At 41.8% G+C, this 23,081-nt stretch overlaps 2 protein-coding genes across 4 annotated transcripts in view; one reads left to right on the forward strand and one right to left on the reverse strand.

Moving 5' to 3' along the window:
• The window catches only part of LOC127449213 (selenocysteine-specific elongation factor-like), a 34,156-nt gene extending 18,122 nt beyond the window's left edge, over positions 1 to 16,034 (reverse strand). For all 3 annotated transcript variants that reach the window (XR_007898688.1, XR_007898687.1, XM_051712487.1), the window contains exons 1-4: positions 15,480 to 16,034; positions 13,319 to 13,526; positions 12,830 to 12,926; positions 12,511 to 12,675 (exon numbers count right to left, since the gene is read on the reverse strand). Coding sequence is in view for 1 of the 3 variants with exons in the window: in XM_051712487.1 (XP_051568447.1) it covers positions 12,511 to 12,675; positions 12,830 to 12,926; positions 13,319 to 13,526; positions 15,480 to 15,798 (789 nt within the window). In the remaining 2 variants the exon portion in view is untranslated. The remainder of the gene's footprint in view (positions 1 to 12,510; positions 12,676 to 12,829; positions 12,927 to 13,318; positions 13,527 to 15,479) is intronic.
• A 363-nt stretch (positions 16,035 to 16,397) lies between these two features.
• On the forward strand, positions 16,398 to 22,475 carry LOC127449184 (ruvB-like 1). The gene is made up of 11 exons (XM_051712432.1): positions 16,398 to 16,669; positions 17,330 to 17,416; positions 17,501 to 17,633; positions 18,856 to 19,007; positions 19,142 to 19,231; positions 19,602 to 19,751; positions 20,513 to 20,576; positions 20,753 to 20,951; positions 21,138 to 21,240; positions 21,382 to 21,473; positions 21,667 to 22,475. The coding sequence occupies exons 1-11, from the start codon at positions 16,529 to 16,531 to the stop codon at positions 21,824 to 21,826; spliced, it is 1,371 nt and encodes a 456-aa protein (XP_051568392.1). The 5' UTR covers positions 16,398 to 16,528; the 3' UTR covers positions 21,827 to 22,475.
• Positions 22,476 to 23,081: the final 606 nt, after the last annotated feature.

Here is a 23,081-nt window from a genome sequence, read left to right on the forward strand (position 1 = left end):
CTCAGCCGTCTCAGGAAGAAGAGGCGCTGATGAGCCTTCTTCACAACGACTTCAGTGTGGACGGACCATGTGAGTTCCTCAGTGATGTGGACACCCAGGAACTTGAAGCTGCTGACTCTCTCCACTGGTGCTCCATTGATGGTGATTGGACTGTGTTCTCTGTCTTTTCTCCTGAAGTCCACCACAAGCTCCTTTGTCTTACTGACGTTGAGGGAGAGGTTGTGCTCCTGACACCAGTGTGTCAGAGTGTGCACCTCCTCTCTGTAGGCTGTTTCATCATTGTCAGTGATCAGACCTACCACCGTCGTGTCATCAGCAAACTTAATGATGGCATTGGAGTTATGTGTTGCCACACAGTCATGTGTGTACAGGGAATACAGTAGTGGGCTGAGAACACAGCCCTGTGGGGCTCCAGTGTTGAGGGTCAGTGAGGAGGAGATGTTGCTGCCTATTCTAACCACCTGGCGTCTGCTTGACAGGAAGTCCAGGATCCAGCTGCACAGCGAGCTGTTTAAGCCCAGAGCCCGGAGTTTCTCATCTAGCTTGGAGGGCACTATGGTGTTGAATGCTGAGCTGTAGTCTACAAACAACATTCTCACATAAGTGTTCTTTTTTTCCAGGTGGGAGAGAGCAGTGTGTATTGTAGATGCAATGGCATCATCAGTGGAACGGTTGTTGCGGTATGCAAACTGCAGCGGGTCAAGATTGAGTGGTAATACAGAGCAGATGTAATCTCTGATTAGTCTCTCAAAACATTTGCTGATGATGGGGGTCAGAGCAACAGGACGCCAGTCATTTAAACAAGTTATTTTCGATTGTTTTGGAACAGGCACAATGGTGGATGTTTTAAAGCATGTGGGGACTACAGACAAAGAGAGGGAAAGGTTGAAAATGTCCGTAAAAACACCAGCCAGCTGGTTCGCGCACGCTCTGATGACGCGGCCCGGAATGCCGTCTGGACCCGCGGCTTTGCGGATATTCACCCGTCAGAAGGATCGGGTTACATCCGCTACAGAGACGGAGAGTGAACTAACCTCTGTAGCTTCGGCCGTGAGAGCTCTCTCCACGAGGGCGGTGTTAGTTCCCTCGAAACGAGCATAAAAAGTATTTAGCTCATCCGGTAGAGAGGCAGCGGTGTTCATGGCGGAGTTTTTATTCCCTTTAAAGTCCGTGATGATGTTAATTCCCTGCCACATGCTTCTAGAGTTGGTGGTGTTAAACTGTCCTTCAATCTTGCTCCTGTACTGGCGTTTTGCTGTTTTGATAGTTTTTCGGAGGGCATAACTGGCTTGTTTATGCTCCTCCGCGTTCCCGGAATTAAAAGCGGAGGTCCGCACATTAAGTGCCGCGCGAACATCGCTGTTGATCCACGGCTTCTGATTCGGATAGATTCGCACAGTTCTGGTCGGAATCACTTCCTCTACACACGTTCTGATGAAACACATAACGCTATCAGCGTAAAGCTCGATGTCGTCATCAGAGGCGGACCGGAACATCTCCCAGTCCGTGCGATCAAAACAGTCTTGTAGCGTAGAGTCTGATTGGTCCGACCAGCACTGGATCGTTCTGAGGGTGGGTGCTTCCTGTTTCAATTTCTGCCTGTAAGCGGGCAGAAGCAGAATGGAAGAGTGGTCCGATTTGCCAAATGGTGGGCGGGGGAGGGATTTGTAGCCATCCCGGAACGGAGAGTAGCAATGGTCCAAAACCCGGTCCCCTCGTGTGTTGAAACTAATGTGCTGGTGATATTTTGGTGCGACTGATTTTAAACTGGCTTTATTAAAGTCCCCGGTCACAATGAACGCGGCCTCAGGGTGCACGGTTTCCTGCTCACTTATACTCCCATACAGTTCCTTGAGTGCCCGGTCTGTGTCGGCTTGTGGGGGAATGTACACAGCAGTGATAATGACCGCTGTGAATTCCCTCGGTAGCCAGAATGGTCGACACAGAAGCATAAGAAATTCCAGATCAGGAGAACAGAAAGACTTGATGGAATGTACGTTCCTCTGATCACACCAGGATTTGTTGATCATAAAACATACACCACCTCCTCTAGTTTTACCTGAGAGGTCTTTCACTCTGTCCGCACGGAGCATGGAGAACCCCGTGGGTTCAATGGCTGAGTCTGGAATCTCCGCAGACATCCAAGTTTCCGTAAGGCAGATAATGCAGCAGTCCCTCGTCTCTCGTTGGAAAGAGATCCGCGCTTTCAGCTCGCAGAGCTTGTTATCCAGAGACTGAACATTTGCCAGTAGAATAGTGGGTAGCGGGGGTCGATTTGCGCGGCGTCTTACTCTGATGAGAACGCCGGCTCTGTTTCCCCTTTTCCTCCTGCGTTTCCGCGGCCGTGCTGCCCAGACAAAGGGCTCCGCTTGCGTGTTTGTAACCAGCGGGTCGGCATTGAGGAATGTGAAGTCCGGTTTACGGTGTGAGATCGCTGAACCAATGTCCAAAAGTGTTTGTCTGTCGTAGACAATAAGGCAGACAACATCCAAGACAAAAAAACATAAGAATTGTAAACAAAACAAACAAACCATTGCTATGTTGTGTCGGAGCTCGCAACGCAGCAGCCATACTCGGCACCATCTTGAGTCCGGTCGCCATCTTGACAAGAGTTCAATATTCAGGTGAGGGCTCCCTCTGGTGGAAAGGGAGCCTGTTCAGATGTTACAGATTCCCCCCCCTTTAAAAACACCTCTAGGTGTTCCTCTCCTGGGGCGACCTCTTGATCTGGGGGCCGGGCGATCTGGATGGGCTAGATGAAAGTCTCTGATGAGTGATGGGTCCAAGATGTCTATGGCTGGTATCCATGATCTCCCCTCTGGGCCGTATCCCTCCCAGTCCACGAGGTATTGAATCTGACCACCCATCCTGCGAGAATCAAGAATCTCCCGAACTAGGTAGGCAGGAGCTCCATCGATTTCAAGCAGCGGAGGAGGTCCCTCGTCAGTAGCCTCAGGACTCGGTGATTTGTGGACCGGTTTCAGGAGGGACACATGGAAAGGAGAGATGCGGTAAGTGGCAGGCAATTCTAAACAGTATGTGACAGGATTAACTTGACGTAAGATCTTGAAGGGACCTACATACCTGGGACTTCGCTTTTTGCAGGGGAGTGTCAGGCGTAGGTCCCGAGTAGAAAGCCACACCATTTGACCTGGTTGATACTCAGGATGAGGGCGTCGGTGTCAGTCAGCTTGGATCTTTTGAGACCGAATGGCTCGTTGAAGGCGGACATGAGCACTGTTCCAGACTAGCTCACTTTTCCTAATCCAGTTGTCCACGGCAGGCACTTCTGGGGAGCCTTCCGACCAAGGGAATAGGGGAGCTTGATATCCCAGGACACATTGGAAGGGGGTCAAACCCGTAGAAGAGTGTGTGAGGGAGTTTTGGGCATACTCTGCCCATGGAAGGAAGATGCTCCTCTTCTCCTGTTCCTTACTACAGTACGACCTTAGATATCTACCAATTTCCTGATTGAGACACTCCACTTGTCCATTAGCCTGTGGATTGTATCCAGAGGTGAGACTGATATTGATGTTGAGTAGTTGGCAGAAGGCTGTCCATACTCTTGAAGTGAACTGTGGTCCTCGATCAGTGACTATGTCATCAGGTAATCCATAGATTCAAAACACTTGATTGAACAGTACTTGAGTAGTTTCCATGGCAGTGGGTAGACCCTTCAAAGGTATAAGACGGCATGATTTTGAGAAGCGATCAATGGTGACCATGATGGACTCAAGATGGCGCCGAGTATGGCTGCTGCGTTGCGAGCTCCGACACAACATAGCAATGGTTTGTTTGTTTTGTTTACAATTCTTATGTTTTTTGTCTTGGATGTTGTCTGCCTTATTGTCTACGACAGACAAACACTTTTGGACATTGGTTCAGCGATCTCACACCGTAAACCGGACTTCACATTCCTCAATGCCGACCCGCTGTTTACAAACACGCAAGCGGAGCCCTTTGTCTGGGCAGCACGGCCGCGGAAACGCAGGAGGAAAAGGGGAAACAGAGCCGGCGTTCTCATCAGAGTAAGACGCTGCGCAAATCGACCCCCGCTACCCACTATTCTACTGGCAAATGTTCAGTCTCTGGATAACAAGCTCTGCGAGCTGAAAGCGCGGATCTCTTTCCAACGAGAGACGAGGGACTGCTGCATTATCTGCCTTACGGAAACTTGGATGTCTGCGGAGATTCCAGACTCAGCCATTGAACCCACGGGGTTCTCCATGCTCCGAGCGGACAGAGTGAAAGACCTCTCAGGTAAAACTAGAGGAGGTGGTGTATGTTTTATGATCAACAAATCCTGGTGTGATCAGAGGAACGTACATTCCATCAAGTCTTTCTGTTCTCCTGATCTGGAATTTCTTATGCTTCTGTGTCGACCATTCTGGCTACCGAGGGAATTCACAGCGGTCATTATCACTGCTGTGTACATCCCCCCACAAGCCGACACAGACCGGGCACTCAAGGAACTGTATGGGAGTATAAGTGAGCAGGAAACCGTGCACCCTGAGGCCGCGTTCACTGTGACCGGGGACTTTAATAAAGCCAGTTTAAAATCAGTCGCACCAAAATATCACCAGCACATTAGTTTCAACACACGAGGGGACCGGGTTTTGGACCATTGCTACTCTCCGTTCCGGGATGGCTACAAATCCCTCCCCCGCCCACCATTTGGCAAATCGGACCACTCTTCCATTCTGCTTCTGCCCGCTTACAGGCAGAAATTGAAACAGGAAGCACCCACCCTCAGAACGATCCAGTGCTGGTCGGACCAATCAGACTCTACGCTACAAGACTGTTTTGATCGCACGGACTGGGAGATGTTCCGGTCCGCCTCTGATGACGACATCGAGCTTTACGCTGATAGCGTTATGTGTTTCATCAGAACGTGTGTAGAGGAAGTGATTCCGACCAGAACTGTGCGAATCTATCCGAATCAGAAGCCGTGGATCAACAGCGATGTTCGCGCGGCACTTAATGTGCGGACCTCCGCTTTTAATTCCGGGAACGCGGAGGAGCATAAACAAGCCAGTTATGCCCTCCGAAAAACTATCAAAACAGCAAAACGCCAGTACAGGAGCAAGATTGAAGGACAGTTTAACACCACCAACTCTAGAAGCATGTGGCAGGGAATTAACATCATCACGGACTTTAAAGGGAATAAAAACTCCGCCATGAACACCGCTGCCTCTCTACCGGATGAGCTAAATACTTTTTATGCTCGTTTCGAGGGAACTAACACCGCCCTCGTGGAGAGAGCTCTCACGGCCGAAGCTACAGAGGTTAGTTCACTCTCCGTCTCTGTAGCGGATGTAACCCGATCCTTCCGACGGGTGAATATCCGCAAAGCCGCGGGTCCAGACGGCATTCCGGGCCGCGTCATCAGAGCGTGCGCGAACCAGCTGGCTGGTGTTTTTACGGACATTTTCAACCTTTCCCTCTCTTTGTCTGTAGTCCCCACATGCTTTAAAACATCCACCATTGTGCCTGTTCCAAAACAATCGAAAATAACTTGTTTAAATGACTGGCGTCCTGTTGCTCTGACCCCCATCATCAGCAAATGTTTTGAGAGACTAATCAGAGATTACATCTGCTCTGTATTACCACTCAATCTTGACCCGCTGCAGTTTGCATACCGCAACAACCGTTCCACTGATGATGCCATTGCATCTACAATACACACTGCTCTCTCCCACCTGGAAAAAAAGAACACTTATGTGAGAATGTTGTTTGTAGACTACAGCTCAGCATTCAACACCATAGTGCCCTCCAAGCTAGATGAGAAACTCCGGGCTCTGGGCTTAAACAGCTCGCTGTGCAGCTGGATCCTGGACTTCCTGTCAAGCAGACGCCAGGTGGTTAGAATAGGCAGCAACATCTCCTCCTCACTGACCCTCAACACTGGAGCCCCGCAGGGCTGTGTTCTCAGCCCACTACTGTATTCCCTGTACACACATGACTGTGTGGCAACACATAACTCCAATGCCATCATTAAGTTTGCTGATGACACGACGGTGGTAGGTCTGATCACTGACAATGATGAAACAGCCTACAGAGAGGAGGTGCACACTCTGACACACTGGTGTCAGGAGCACAACCTCTCCCTCAACGTCAGTAAGACAAAGGAGCTTGTGGTGGACTTCAGGAGAAAAGACAGAGAACACAGTCCAATCACCATCAATGGAGCACCAGTGGAGAGAGTCAGCAGCTTCAAGTTCCTGGGTGTCCACATCACTGAGGAACTCACATGGTCCGTCCACACTGAAGTCGTTGTGAAGAAGGCTCATCAGCGCCTCTTCTTCCTGAGACGGCTGAGGAAGTTTGGAATGAACCGCCACATCCTCACACGGTTCTACACCTGCACTGTGGAGAGCATCCTGACTGGCTGTATCTCCGCCTGGTACGGCAATAGCACTGCCCACAACCGCAAAGCACTGCAAAGGGTGGTGCGAACTGCCAGACACATCATCGGAGGTGAGTTTCCCTCCCTCCAGGAAATATATACAAGGCGGTGTGTGAAAAAAGCTCGGAGGATCATCAGAGACTCCAGCCACCCGAGCCATGGGCTGTTCTCACTGCTACCATCAGGTAGGCGGTATCGCAGCATCAGGACCCGCACCAGCTGACTCCATGATAGCTTCTTCCCCCAAGCAATCAGACTTCTGAACTCTTGATCTCCCACGATCAAAATACATCAGCCCTGCAATTTATTACTCTTTTATCTCACACCGGACTGTCATAAATTATATTACTGTTATTATATTATGTCTCTCTTAACAACTGACTATCAACCGACAGCCTGAATGTCAATACAGTACAATACTATACATTCTATATATATACTTTTTTCATATATATTTTAATTTTTATTGAATAATGTGTATCTATATAGTATCTATATAGTAAAAAACAAAAAAACAAAAAAAACAAAAACAGCATATTGTATACTGTACAGTGTATGTTATTACTTGTATATTGTTGAGTGTAATTATGTGTATAACAGATTTTTAAATTGTGTTGTGTTAATTTGATGTTTTAAGTTGTGTAATTATGTATAACAGATGTTTAAATTGTGTTGTGTTAATTTGATGTTTTAAGTTGAGTTTAATTATGTATAACAGATGTTTAAATTGCGTTGTGTTAATTTGATGTTATTGTAAATTGGTATATGTCTCATCACTGTCACGACTGCTATGTTGATCGGAACTGCACCCAAGAATTTCACACACCATTGCACTTGTGTATATGGCTGTGTGACAATAAAGTGATTTGATTTGATTTGATTTGATTTTGTCACTTCCTGTTCCTGCCACATCAGTTCCTGTTTGGACATTCTCCATGTATATAAGACATATGCCCACAGTATCACCTTGCGAAGTATTGCCAGTTATCTGCCTTACCAAGAGTTGTTTCTCTGCCATTGTTTTTGTCTATTGTTACGACCACTGCTTGCGTTTGCTGGATTTACGTCTCTGGATTACTGTTTTTGGATTTGTTGCATGAGGACAGATTTATCTGTGTTTTGACCCAAGCCTGTGACATGACTATGTTCAAAGAATACTGTTTGAATTGTTTGAGCAACCTCTCTAATAAATATCTGCAAATGGATCCCACTCAGCCTACCTCATCCTTACAGATGGCATGAGGGTGAGTAAACAATGAGAATATTCATTTTGAGAGAATTTTTCAAGTTTTGGTCATTCACTTGCATTGTATGGACCTACAGAGCTGAGATATTCTTCTAAAAATATTTGTTTGCATTCTGCAGAAGAAAGAGCATGAGGGTGAGTAAATGATGAGAGAATTTTAATTTTTTTTTAACATTCCTTTAAGTCTTTTATAAATCAATTATACTTTGAAATGTATCCATATTGGCCGAAACCCAGTTTGAATTTGTTCAGACTATTACATTATATTATCTTTCTAAATGCCTTTTTGCAGTATATATACAGTTGAAGTCAGACGTTTACATAAACCTTAGCCAAATACATTTAAACTCATGACATTTAATCATAGAAAACATTCCCTGTCATAGGTCAGTTAGGATCAGTACTTTATCTTAAGAGTATGAAATGTAAGAATAATAGTAGAGAGAATTATCTATTTCAGCAATTATTTATTTCATCACATTCCCAGTGGATCAGAAGTTTACATACACTTTGTTATTATTTGGTAGCATTGCCTTTAAGTTGTTTAACTTGGGTCTAACCTTTTGGGGTAGACTTCCACAAGCTTCTCACAATAATTTGCTGGAATTTTGCCCCATTCCTCCAGACAGAACTGGTGTAACTGAGTCAGGTTTGACAGCCTCCTTGCTTGCACATGCTTTTTCAGTTCTGCCCACAAATTTTCTATCGGATTGAGGTCAGGGTTTTGTGATGGCCACTCCAATACCTTGACTTTGTTGTCCTTAAGCCATTTTGCTTGTTGTCATTGTCCATTTGAAAGACTCATATGCGACCAAGCTTTAACTCCCTGGCTGATGTCTTGAGATGTTGCTTTAATAAATCTACATAATTTTCCTTCATGATGCCATCTATATGATGCTGCCAACCCTATGCTTCACGGTTGGGATGGTGTTCTTCGGCTTGCAAGCCTCACCCTTTATTCTCCAAACATAACAATGGTCATTATGGCCACAGTTCAATGTGCACTTGCCTAGGCTAGCTTTTTTATGGTGGTTTTGGAGCAGTGGCTTCTTCCTTGTTGAGCAGCCTTTCAGGTTATGTCGATATAGGACTCATTTTACTGTGGATATAGATACTTGTCACCTGTTTCCTCCAGCATCTTCACAAAGTTCTTTGCTGTTGTTCAGTTACTGATTTGCACTTTTCGCACCAAACTACGTTCATTTCTAGGAGACAGAATGCGTCTCCTTCCTGAGCGGCATGATGGCTGCGTGGTCCCATGGTGTTTAAAATTGCGTACTATTGTTTGTACAGATGAACGTGGTACCTTCAGGCGTTTGGAAATTGCGCCCAAGGATGAACTAGACTTGTGGAGGTCCACAATTTTTTTTCTGAGGTCTTAGCTGATTTCTTTTGATCTTCCCATGATGTCAGGCAAAGAGGCACTGAGTTTGAAGGTAGGCCTTAAAATACATCCACAGGTACACCTCCAATTGACTGCAATTAGTATATCAGAAGCTAATTGGCTAATTGCCTAAAGGCTTGGCATCATTTTCTGGAATTTTCCAAGCTGCTTAAAGGCACAGTTAACTACGGTATGTAAACTTCTGACCCACTGGAATTGTGATATATATAATCAATTAAAAGTGAAACAATCTATCTGTAAACAATTGTTGGAAAAATTACTTGTGTCATGAACAAAGTAGATGTCCTAAATGACTTGTCAAAACTATAGTTTACTAATATGAAATCTGTGGAGTGATTAAACAATTTGTTTTAATGACTTCAACCTAAGTGTATGTAAACTTCTGACTTCAACTGTACAGATTATATATACATATATATATATATATATATATATATATACATACATACATACATACATACATACACAGTTGTGCTCAAAAGTTTGCATACCCTTGGAGAATTGGTCATATATGTACCATTTTTAAAGAAAACATGAGTGAGCAGGCAAAACACATTTCTTTTATTTCTTATGGGATTCATATTCAACTGTAGGTTATAACAATCATAAAACAAAACATAGCAACAAAGAAAAAAATGAAATTACCCCTGTTCAAAAGTCTGCATACCCTCAGTTCTTAATACTGTGTATTGCCCCCTTTAGCATCAATGACAGTGTGCAGTCTTTTGTAATAGTTGTCTATGAAGCCCCAAATTCTTGCAGGTGGTATAGCTGCCCATTCATCTTGGCAAAATGCCTCCAGGTCATGCAAAGTCTTTGGTCGTCTTGCATGAACCGCACGTTTGAGATCTCCCCAGTGTGGCTCGATGATATTAATCCTAAGTCAGGAGACTGTGATGGCCACTCCAGAACCTTCACCTTTTTTCTGCTGTAACCACTGGAGGGTCAACTTGGCCTTGTGCTTGGGGTCATTGTCATGCAGGAAAGTCCAAGAGCATCCCATGCTCAGCTTTCGTGCAGAAGAATGCAAATTGTCTGCCAGTATTTTCTAATAACATGCTGCATTCATCTTGCCATCAATTTTCACAAGAATCCCCGTGCCTTTAGAGCTCATGCTTCACAGTGGGCATGGTATTCTTTCCACTATAGGCCTTGTTGACCCCTCTCCAAACACAGCGCTTATGGTTGTGACCATAAAGCTCTATTTTGGTCTCGTCACTCCAAATTACAGTGTGCCAGAAGTTGTGAGGCGTGTCAAGGTGTTGTCGGGCATATTGTAATCAGGCTTTTTTGTGGCATTGGCACAGTACAGGCTTCTTTCTGGCAACTCGACCATGCAGCTCATTTTTGTTCAAGTATTGTCGTATTGTGCTCCTTAAAACAACCACACCGTCTTTTTCCAGAGCAGCCTGTATTTCTCCTGAGGTTACCTGTGGGTTTTTCTTTGTATCCCGAACAATTCTTCTGGCAGTTGTGGCTGAAATCTTTCTTGGTCTACCTGACCTTGGCTTGATATCAAGAGATCCCCAAATTTTCCACTTAAGTGATTGAACAGTACTGACTGGCATTTTCAAGGCTTTGGATATCTTTTTATATCCTTTTCCATCTTTATAAAGTTCCATTACCTTGTTATGCAGGTCTTTTGACAGTTCTTTTCTGCTCCCCATGGCTCAGTATCTAGCCTGCTCAGTGCATCCACGTGAGAGCTAACAAACTCATTGACTTTTTATACACAGACACTAATTGCAATTTAAAAAGCCACAGGTGTGGGAAATTAACCTTTAATTGCCATTTAAACCTGTGTGTGTCACCTTGTGTGTCTGTAACAAGGCCAAACATTCAATGGTATGTAAACTTTTGATCAGGGCCATTTGGGTGATTTCTGTTATCATTATGATCTAAAAAGGAGCCAAACAACTATGTGATAATAAATGGCTTCATATGATCACTATCCATAAGTAAAAGACATTTTTGCATGATCAGTCATATTTTCAAAATCAATGCCAAAATTTCACAATTTCTGCCAGGGTATACAAACTTTTGAGCACAACTGTGTGTGTGTGTGTGTGTGTGTGTGTGTGTGTGTGTGTGTGTGTATATATACACACACACACACACACAGGCAGCCAAAAGTTTGGAATAATGTACAGATTTTGCTCTTATGGAAAGAAATTGGTACTTTAATTCACCACAGTGGCATTCATCTGAACACAAAGTATAGTCAGGACATTACTGATGTAAAAAACAGCACCATCACTATTTGAAATAAGTCATTTTTGATCAAATCTAGACAGGCTCCATTTCCAGCAGCCATCACTCAACACCTTATCCTTAAGTATACATGCTAAATTGCTAATTTGGTACAAGAAAATCACTTGCCATTATATCAAACACAGCTGAAAGCTATTTGATTCGTTAAATGGATCTAAACATTGTCTTTGTGTTTGTTTTGGAGTTGCCACAGTATGCAATAGACTAGTATGTCTTAAGGTCAAAAATGGCAAAAAAGAAAGAGCTTTCTCTAGAAACTCAGTCAATCGTTGTTTTGAGGAATGAAGGCTATACAATGCTTGAAACTGTCACAAAACTGAAGGTGTACACTACAGTCTTCAAAGACAAAGGACAACTGGCTCTAACAAGGACAGAAAGAGATGTGGAAGGCCCAGATGTACAACTAAACAAGAGGATAAGTACATCAGAGTCTCTAGTTTGAGAAATAGACACCTCACATGTCCTCAGCTGACAGCTTCATTGAATTCTACCTGCTCAACATCAGTTTCATGTACAACAGTATAGAGAAGACTCAGGGGTGCAGGCCTTATGGGAAGAATTGCAAAGAAAAAGCAACTTTTGAAACAGAAAAACAAAAAGAAAAGGTTAGAGTGGGCAAAGAAACACAGACACTGGACAACAGATAATTGGAAAAGAGTGTTATGGATCTTAACCTCATTGAGCTTTTGTGAGATCAGCTAGACTGTAAGGTGTGTGAGAATTGCCCGACAAGATAGCCACATCTATGGCAAGAGCTACAGGAAGCGTGCGGTGAAATGTCACCTGAGTATCTGGGCAAACTGACAGCTAGAATGCCAAGGATCTGCAAAGCTGTCATTGCTGCAAGTGGAGGATTTTTTGATGAGAACTCTTTGAAGTAGTTTAAGAAGTTCTGAACATTTTTTTTCAAATTGTAATAGTAATTTTTCATGTTATTAATGTCCTGACTATACATTGTGATCAGTTGAGTGCCACTTTGGTGAATAAAAGTACCAATTTCTTTCCATAAGAGTAAAATCTGTACATTATTCCAAACCTTTGGCTGCCAGTATATATATATATATATATATATATATATATATATATATATATATATATATATATACACTGTTTATACATATGTGTGTGTATTTTTTTTTAATTGCAAGTCTCTCCAGAATGTGTAGATGTATGTAAGTATACCTTTAGAGCAGGTATCTCCACAGTATCATTCACACTGAGAGACCCTTGTAGGATGGTGCCAGTTATGACGGTTCCCTGGCCACGTATGGAGAAACAGTGATCTACAGCCATCAGAAGAGAACCCGATGGATCTCTACGAGGAAGGAAAGCCTGGGCCTTCAATAACTTAACACACATACACAAATACACCCTTAAAAATTTTAAAGTCCACATTTATTAACACACATGCCACCAAACAGTCATTTTTAAGAAATAATCTTTCAGAGGTGAACACAATTCTGAAACTCTGCTTTTAAGAATACTACACCCAATAACTCACTTCTATGAGTTCAGGGATTCCTTGTGCCTCCTGTGTATCCGGGGCCTCAGGACCACCAGGCTTTGCTGCCACAGCAACAACAGGGCAGCCTTTAAATCTGCAAAGCGAAAAAATCAAAGTATGAACATATTCAAAACGGCAACTCTGTGAAATCATCCCCAAAACCAAGAAAACGTAGAATGTATTGAAATGGGGCTTGCTGAACAACCAATGCATTGCTTTATTGCCTGCTGTAAATAACAGTAAATGTTGTGTTTTGGATGCTGTTCCCCAGAATGGGATGCTGGTGTCCTCAACAGGCTGCTTAACTAGCTTAACCTGGTGACCATTGTGACTATTTTGGTCTAGGAGTTAAATCAACACCAGATCAGCACTTAGACCAGTATGGAAATTAATGCTGGTCTTTTCAGGTGGGAGAGCATGCAAAGTCAATAAAAACAAACTTGACATAAATGAAGAATGTGTCTTGAGATGTATGCTTGAAAGTACCTTGTGTTCTCAAGAGTTTTGTGCATCCTCTTGGTCATCTTGTCTATGGCCGCCTGTCTCTTGTCACTAGGCAACAGGTCTGTTTTGTTGAGGATAACAACCATGCGGGAACAGGTGAGCTGACCAATCAAAAGGCACTCTGCTGTTTGTGTTTGCATACCTTTCACAATGTCAACCACCAACATCATCAGGTCAATGATCTGAGCACCTGAATCCAAGCACACACACACACACACACACACACACGGATAAGAGTAAATATTAATAAAAAATAAAAAAAGAATAAAAATTGTGAATTGAGAAGAGAAAACAAGAAGTGTAATCACTTCAAATGGTGTTAAGACAGTGCTGGAGTAAATCGACCAAAAAATAAAAAGTAGGAGACAGGGCTATTGCCTTTCCTTTCCATCTTTTTTTCCCGCTCTCTGGCACTCATTCTTTCCTGAGAAATCCCCTCTAGGGGGGAGAGAGGAAGTCAAGCTGGAACCCTGAACAGCCCCCTTCCGCCTTAATCAACCACATGTGCCATAAATGCACACACAAACACACACATACACAAATGCCATTGATGCAATTACATTAGATTGTCCCATCTCTTGTTCCCCCTCCTTCACTCCCACTACTCAGGTTCTCTGAGTTCTCTGAGTTTGTTCAGTCCCGTAGGTTAACAAAATCCCTCGAGACAATGTTTCTCCTTCTACCCTGATTTCCCCATCCTTCCCTGATTACAATACATTTGAGATTGTATATGAAAGAAAAATGAAGTTTGGCTAAAACTTTCCCTTTCAGTATTAATTACATATTTTGACATTAATTTTGAGTATACAAATTGCTGTGATTGTGTGTGGCACAGTCCATGTTTTATACATTATAATGACTTCAAATGACAGTATATGATTATATGTTGACAAAATTATGTTATTATTTGTACTAAAAGTAAAAAGTGTTCAAATGTATTTTATTTATTCTATGCATTTACCTTTATTTACTCTCCTCAATCTATTGATGTGATGTTTGTCATGAAAAGCAGATCAGTAGGTATTGCTGGTATTCTTTTGATGTCAGAGCTTGATTAAACCCCCAGAAACCAAAGCATTGAAATTGATGATATATTTTCTGTTTTTTTTAAAAAACACTTTTTTTAATGCATATTTTGTTTGGGGATGAATTTTGATTGAGTTTAGAAAGTTGTGACATTCAATATTGATTTTTTTTATAAAATTTTTGATACAGTTCAGCTACTGTTATGTATATTTTTTAGCCATATATATATATATACACACACACACACACACACACTGGCGACCAAAAGTTTGGAATAATGTACATATTTTGCTGTTTCGGAAGGAAATTGGTACTTTTATTCACCAAAGTGGCATTCAAGCGATCACAGAGTATAGTCAGGTCATTACTGATGTAAAAAACAGCACCAACACTATTTGAAAAAAGTAATTTTTGATCAAATCTAGACAGGCCCCATTTCCAGCAGCCATCACTCCAACACTTTATCCTTGAGTAATCATGCTAAATTGCTAATTTGGTACTAGAAAAATACTTGCCATTATATCAAATACAGTTGAAATAAAGTACCAATTTTCTTCAGAAACAGCTAAATCTGTACACTATTCCAAACTTTTGGCCGCCACTGTGTGTGTGTGTGTGTGTGTGTGTGTGTGTATATATATATATATATATATATATATATATATATATATATATATATAATTAAATTGCTTTAAACAAATGTTGCAATCCAGCTACAGTGGATCTCTGAGGGTTAATAAGAACCCTTCAAATACTGTACAATTGCAGGGAAACACATACACCACCTTCTGATCATAAGAGGTAGTGCAGGACAGAGTCCAAACTACCCTAACAGGCAAGTTTTCCTGCTAGTTAGTGGTAATTGGTCATACTTTTTATTAAAAGCTGTCGGTAATGTGAGGGGCTTTGCTTATGCAAAATAATAATAATAAATAAAATAAATATAGGAGAAGTTACAGATTGATATGCCCAGAAATCCTTATTTTCGAACAGCCCATTCTGTTTACACCCTGTCACGCTTGATGCTTGTAAACAACGTTCTAATTACTCTGAAGATCGATTATGGATTTAAGTCGTAGTCATGCAACCCCCCATTTAAACCATGTTACCCACTCACCTCCGATGATAGTGCGTATGAGGGAGGCATGACCCGGACAATCGACCAGCGTGAACTGCAGACTGTCGTATTCTCGGTCCCGAGCATCTCGGCAGGCCTCCTTCATGTGCTCCGGTAAGGGCACGGTAAAAGCACTAAACCCCAGATCCAGCGTGATGCCTCGCTCTTTGGACTGAGGGTTCTTGTCGAAAGCAGCAGTGGATGCGGTGCTGCTCAGCGCACGGGCAAGCGACGTTTTGCCGCTGTCCACATGGCCGAGGACACCGACGTTAAAGTTGAGAGTTTTCGGGAGAGTGGAGCTGTCACCGGTGTCTGCCATTACTGGTACAGCACGTCTGCTCTGTTACACAGAATGAGTGCGCAGACTTAGGGACTGTTGACCGCAAGCAACGCTGTTGTTTTCAATCCCACCGGCTTAATATTAAACTGTCAATAAAGTAAACGAAGATAATTAGTTGGAATGTAGTTACAGTCACTCTCTTTGTGATGTGACAAATAGTTAAAAGTATTCTTTCAGAATTCAGCAAACTTTGCTGCAATTTGACAGTTGTTTTTCCTGCGCTGGCAAAAATGAAATCCGGACATACAAACATCTCGGTCATAGGTTCCACTTCATCGCAGACTTTTTATAAAATAAATATGGCTAATGGCTCAAAGGGTTTATAAACTGTTAAAAATGTGTAATTCTGTTATAAAATTTATATAAAACCCATATGTTAATTTTACCTATTTATTTATGCAAAATAGAATTTTGTGAAACCGACGACGGCTACTATTTGTTTCAGTACAGGATTTCTCATAGTTACACATAAACAAAAAAAGGCTTGACAGACAACAGTGATATCCAATGATTCAACAGATAATTTCCAAGTTGACCAATAGGTGCAAAGAACGACTAAAAACCATCTCGGAGGCGGGACTTCCTTAAATCGCCTTGATAACCCACATGGAAACGCGGGTCACTTGTGTTTGATTTCAACAGCCTTTCGTGAGATCGGCTTGAAGCTATTTTACTCAAATTTTAGAGCGTTTGATAACGAAAAAGAAACATGAAGATTGAAGAGGTGAAAAGCACAACGAAGACGCAGCGCATCGCTTCTCACAGCCATGTGAAGGGTCTGGGGCTTGATGAGGCCGGTAATGCTAAACAGTCCGCGTCCGGGCTGGTGGGACAGGAGACCGCTAGAGAGGTAGATATCACTATAACACAATGAATGAACAGTGATATTGTTAGTCCTGCAGCCAGTTAGTCTAAATACTTAATGCACAACGCAACTGAGTGAAACATTAGATGTGAAAGCACACAAAAGCTAGCCAAACAACATCTATAAATTGCGATATTGTTCTAAATACACCGATCAGCCACAACGTTAAAACCACCTGCCTAATATTATGTAGGTCCCCCTCGTGCCGCCAAAACAGCGCAAACCCGCATCTCAGAATAGCGTTCTGATCAGCAAATCGTGTGGCATTAGTGCATAAAATCAGGCAGATACGAGTCAGCAGCTTCAGTTAATGTTCACATCAACCATCAGAATGGGGAAAAAATGTGATCTCAGTGATTTGGAGCATGGCATGATTGTTGGTGCCAGACGGGCTGGTTTGAGTATTTCTGTAACTGCTGATATCCTGGGATTTTCACACACAACAGTCTCTAGAATTTACTCAGAATGGTGACAAAGTCTACAGTAACTCATTTTTCATCCAATTTCCTGTCATTTAATCTCTGGGTATTATTGGTGGATAGTGGACTAAACAATATATACTGTAGATCTTTAAGTGTAAATACGCAAGTTGTTATTTTTATGTAGATGAGAAACGTAAGCATTTCTTGCATTCCTACTGTTTAGGCATGTGGCATCATTGTAGAGCTGATTCGTTCCAAAAAGATGGCTGGAAGAGCTGTTCTACTTGCAGGGCCACCTGGGACAGGAAAGGTAAAGGCTGACAGCTTTTTATTAGTTATTGTAAAATAATGGTGAATGTTTATGGCTTATTTATCCTATTTCTGTACTCTGAAGACTGCTTTAGCATTGGCCATGGCACAGGAATTGGGGAATAAAGTGCCGTTCTGTCCTATGGTGGGCAGTGAAGTGTATTCAACAGAAATCAAGAAGACTGAAGTGCTGATGGAGAACTTCAGAAGAGCCATAGGTGAGCTTTCACTTAAAGACAGAGCCCATACCATTAGACATCACAACTGTACATCATAACCTGTCAAATAACATACAGTCATAACAAATTATGTTGCTAAACAACTCTCAGTTGTAATAGTAAAAGTCATCATCAAAACTATAATATAACAATGTACAAAGTATGTGAGTTATGTAGTGACCAAAATGTTAAATCAAAACGATCTTGTATTTTGGATTCTTAAAAAAAAAAAAAGCCACCCTATGCTTTGTAGTATCCTCCTGGGATGCTTTTTTTTGGGGGGGGGGGATTTTTCCCCTTTTTCTCCCAATTTGGAATGCCCAATTCCCAATGCGCTCTAAGTCCTCGTGGTCGCATAGTGATTCACCTCAGTCCGGGTGGCAGTCAACCCACGCATCTTATCACCTGGCTTGGAGACATAGCGCGTGTGGAGGCTTCACGCCATCCACCGCAGCAACCACACTCAATTCACCATGTGCCCCACCGAGAACAAATCACATTATAGTGACCACGAGGAGATTACCCCATGTGACTCTACCCTCCCTAGCAACCGGGCCAATTTGGTTGCTTAGGAGACCTGGCTGGAGTCACTCAGCACGCCCTGGGATTCGAACTAGCGAACTCCAGGGGTGGTAGCCGGCGTATTTTACCACTGAGCTACCCAGGCCCCGTCCTGGGATGCTTTTTAAACAATATTGAAAGGGTTCCCATCCATCTAAAATCATAAATGCATGATAACTATTGGGCTACTATTCAATATATTTGCTGACTTCCCAGCTCCATGGTTTTGTCTTTTCCCGATATTGTCGATCATCGTCTGTCAATGACAGTTGCAAACAGCATCAGAATATTTGTCAGATATCGTCGATATTCGATTACATCATCCTATCGCCCAGCCCCGGAATGAACTGATCTCTCTGTGGCATTCCCTCAGCTATTTGTCCTTTTCTTCAAGCACATAACCCTCCACTCACACACACACACACACACACACACACACACACATACACACTGTAGCCTGATATGAACTGCCAGAATACATCTTAAACAATGTGGACTCTGTGATCAAGTCAGATATGCATGCACGCACACACAATTACAGTGCTGACAGAGAAATATACCGGCATGTGCAAGTGAAAAGGTGAAAAGGTTGGTTTACTTCAGTTAGTAGTTTATTTATTTATTTGTCTGAAAGAAGTGTTTATTTTGATTGTGTGTGCAGGTCTGCGTATCAAGGAGACGAAAGAGGTGTATGAAGGAGAGGTCACTGAATTGACCCCATGTGAGACAGAGAACCCAATGGGGGGCTACGGCAAAACTGTCAGTCATGTCATTATCGCTTTGAAGACGGCAAAGGGCACCAAACAGTTAAAGGTAAGAAAGTCATCACGTTCTGCTTTTTTGTGCATGCTTGTATTTCAGAGACAAGGAGCTGGATGGAAGTGCATTTTGTGTGTTTAAAGTTTGTGATATCTCATTGTGCCTGTTTGTTTGATACACTCATGCAGTTGGATCCCAGTATCTATGAAAGTCTGCAGAAGGAGAGAGTGGAGGTTGGTGATGTTATCTACATCGAAGCTAACAGTGGGGCCGTCAAGGTATGGATGTATTTGCTCAACTATTTTCTTTCTCCTTTATATATCTGGGGCTGACGTGTTGACAAACTTTTGTCAGTGCAGGTGGGCAGGGAGTCTGGCAGAAAGGAAGAGATTGTCTGTCATGTTGTTGGCAGACCTCTTATTTCACCCTTGTGCACTACCTACACATAAATAAATGGTTGCACAACTTTTTATTTTTCACTTCTAGTTTGTGAACAGTTTGGAGAAGGGCAAACTGTTAGGGGTTATTTGGAATCTAGTGCAATGTCAGCCCATCCACAGATAACTAAATGGACTCATTTTAATGCTTCTAACCCTCATGGCTATTATTGATCTCATTGATAATCAGTCTTTTGTTCTTGGTCAAAAGAGGCAGGGACGATGTGACACATTTGCAACAGAGTTTGATTTGGAGGCAGAGGAATATGTACCTCTACCAAAAGGTGATGTGCACAAGAAGAAAGAGATTATTCAGGATGTTACACTTCATGATCTGGATGTAGCCAATGCAAGACCTCAGGTATACACAAACACATGACATGACCTAGATTTAAAGGAATACTACACCCAAAAATGAAAATTCTGTCATAATTTACTCCATGCCATCCCAGATGTGTGACTTTCATCTGCTGAACTCAAATTATGATTTTTAGAAGAATTTCTCAGCTCTTTTGGTCCACACATTGCAAGTGAATGGGTGCCAAAATTTAGAAGCTCCAAAAAGTCAGCATAAAAGTAGTCCATAGGACTCCAGTGGTTAATTCAATGTCTTCAGAAGCGATATGAATTTTTTTTTTTTTTTTTTTTACTACAAATTCTCCTCCCTGCTCAGTCAATCTCCACTTTAACTTTCACATTCTTCTTCTTGTGTTTTTGGTGATTCACATTCGTCATGCATATCGCTCCCCACTGGGAAAGGAGAAGAATTCCTAGCAAAAAAGGACTTAAATATTTATGTTTCTGATCCACACCTATCATATCACTTCTGAAGATATGGATTAAAACACTGGAGTCGTATGGATTACTTTTATGATGCCTTTGTGCTTTTTGGAGAATCAAAATTTTTACACCCATTCACTTGTATTGTATGGCCCTACAGAGCTAAAATGTTCTTCTAAAAATCATAATTTGTGTTCTGCAGAAAAAAGAAAGTCATACACATATGGGATGGCATGATGGTGAGTAAATGATAAGAATTTTAATTTGTGGGTGAACTGTCCCTTTTAACATTTTGAATGGATTCCCATAATGCTGACCAAATGGGTGTACTGTGTTTTCCAGGGTGGTCAGGACATACTTTCAATGATGGGTCAGTTAATGAAGCCTAAAAAGACAGAAATTACAGGTAATACATGTATATACTTGAGATATTTCATATGCCATTCCATATATTATATTCCAAACACTATACAAAGTTTAACTCCATTCAAAATCTGTTAGGTCCTAAACAGATTTTTAATAGAGTTATGGGAGGCCATGTTCAACTCTTATCTGTGTGTTTTATGTATATCATGTATGTAGATAAACTGCGAGGTGAGATCAATAAGGTGGTGAACAAGTACATTGATCAGGGTGTGGCAGAGCTTGTTCCTGGTGTTCTGTTTATTGATGAGGTTCACATGCTGGATATTGAGTGTTTCACCTACCTGCACCGAGCTCTGGAAAGCTCTATTGCTCCCATTGTAGTGTTTGCATCCAACCGAGGAAACTGCCTTGTCAGGTGTGTTTTAATACGGGGGGAAACATGGGTTATTTTGAAAATAAATTGGCTTTGCCACTTATATATTTAAATAGCAGTTGTGGGATATTTGAATGAATTTGATTTGCATTGTGTTGTAACCGGCTGTCAGATTGATCAGTTTGATTGGTTGTGAAGATGATTGACAAGTTTCGTTATATTTTTTAGGGGGACAGAGGATATCAGCTCTCCTCATGGAATTCCGCTGGATCTTCTGGATCGAGTCATGATTATCAGAACCATGCTGTACACCCCACAAGAAATGAAACAGGTGTGCATCACTGTAATCAATGCATGTGCATAACAAAAAGTTTAGTTTTTTGAGTGTTAATCACTTAAAAATGGGTGATTCTATGACAAATGGACATCTTTGCCATTACATGCTTTTGTATAATATGCATGCTGTTTTCAGATCATAAAGATCCGAGCTCACACGGAGGGCATCAACATTAGTGAGGAGGCTTTATCTCACCTTGGAGAGATTGGCACCAAAACTACACTCCGGTAACCCTCATAGCTACACAAATATTCACACCCCACTTCTAACTTCCAACTGTTTTTAAACCGAAATATTATCTTAACTTACTAATTTAGATACACCAAGCGGTCATATTTTTATTTGTCACAGGACTTGTACTTGATAAATCACTGTGATTTGTGCAAATAATAATGCAATTTTGGCTTTGTGTGTAAATAGATATGCAGTGCAGCTGCTGACCCCTGCCAATCTGCTGGCGCGGGTTCAGGGGAAGGAAGTAGTCGAAAAAGAACAGATCGAAGAAATTAACGAACTCTTCTATGATGCTAAGTCTTCAGCAAAGATCCTTCAAGACCAGCACACAAAGTTTATGAAATAACTTCAGCATCGTCACTCTCTCTGGCGTTCTCTGTACGCTTTTTATTGCCTTTACTGGCCGTTTAGTTCACATTTGTCATAAAAGCTCTAAAAGTATGACCGCTATAGCTATACCAAGCTAATAAAAGAGAGCAAATTGCAGCTACTGCATTGTTCTGCCTACTTGTGTTTGAAGCTTGTAAGCTAATAGAAAAAAACAGGAAAGAAATGTCTTTCAACAATCTGATTTCTTCATGTAGTTTTCGCCCCCACTTTTGTCATTCTCCTGTAGTTACGGCATTCTCCATTGTCCTCTCTGCTGTCCTTTGACATCATACTGAGCATTTTTTGTACTGTTGAATGTTTTTTCCTGTTTTGCAATGGAATCTTTTGATAGAAATGTGAAATACAAATGGTATTGAATTAAACATGACTGTTGTTTATTAAAATGACATTTTATTTCTTCTGCACAAATCAACTGTTTAACTTTCTGCTTTAAAGCAGAACAGAATTTTAAGACTATAAAAAAAACATAAGTATTATGTAATTGTGCTATTGCGTAGCAACCAAACTAATGAGCTGGTGTTTTATAGTATAAAAATGCTTTGGAATATTTATTGCATGTTTTCCGGTGTTCAATTCAGTGAAGTTGCATTTGTGTGGTCCCACTTTGCTACTTTCTCTTGCCAGGTTGGTTAAAGGCAGTCTCAGATCCTGAGCGAACATTACTGAATATGGATGGCGCAACCTTCCCAGCTCGTTCTGCAGAGAAGAGACAATAAGAACACTAATGCAAACTCCATCAGAAACTACAAGTACAGGAAGCATTTCAGAAATGTTCATTTCAATTCTTTAATTATACAAAGTGTCTATAAATTAGAAATGCTCACATCGACTAAACCAAACAAACCAAAGAAATACACATTTCACATGTAAATAAAAAAAATCATATGCATATTCTTTGGTGGTATACACAACTCTTTGGTGGTCTTTATTAAAGGAATAGTTCACCCAAAAATAAAAATCATCATTTACTTACTCTGATGCCATCCCAGATGTGTGTGACTTTGTTTCTTCTGCTGAACACAAAGATTTTTTTAAAGAATACCTATATTTAAGTTCTTTTTTTACTATAAATTCTCATCTTCCCAGTTGGTGGCAATATGCATGAACATCCAAATCACCAAAAAGAATCTGAAAGTGGAGATTGATAGTACAAAAGGACTTAAATATTGACCTCTTTTTCACCCACACCTATCTTATCACTTCTGAAGACA

Source organism: Myxocyprinus asiaticus, chromosome 12, assembly GCF_019703515.2.
Source record: "Myxocyprinus asiaticus isolate MX2 ecotype Aquarium Trade chromosome 12, UBuf_Myxa_2, whole genome shotgun sequence".
Lineage (NCBI taxonomy): Eukaryota > Metazoa > Chordata > Actinopteri > Cypriniformes > Catostomidae > Myxocyprinus > Myxocyprinus asiaticus.

Coding starts and splice junctions, on each gene's coding strand:
- LOC127449184 (XM_051712432.1), top strand. CDS start 16,529: ATGAAGATTGAAGAGGTGAAAAGCACAACGAAGACGCAGCGCATCGCT. Junction 17,634..18,855: donor GAACTTCAGAAGAGCCATAG/GTGAGCTTTCAC, acceptor TTGTGTGTGCAG/GTCTGCGTATCAAGGAGACG. Junction 20,577..20,752: donor TAAAAAGACAGAAATTACAG/GTAATACATGTA, acceptor TCATGTATGTAG/ATAAACTGCGAGGTGAGATC.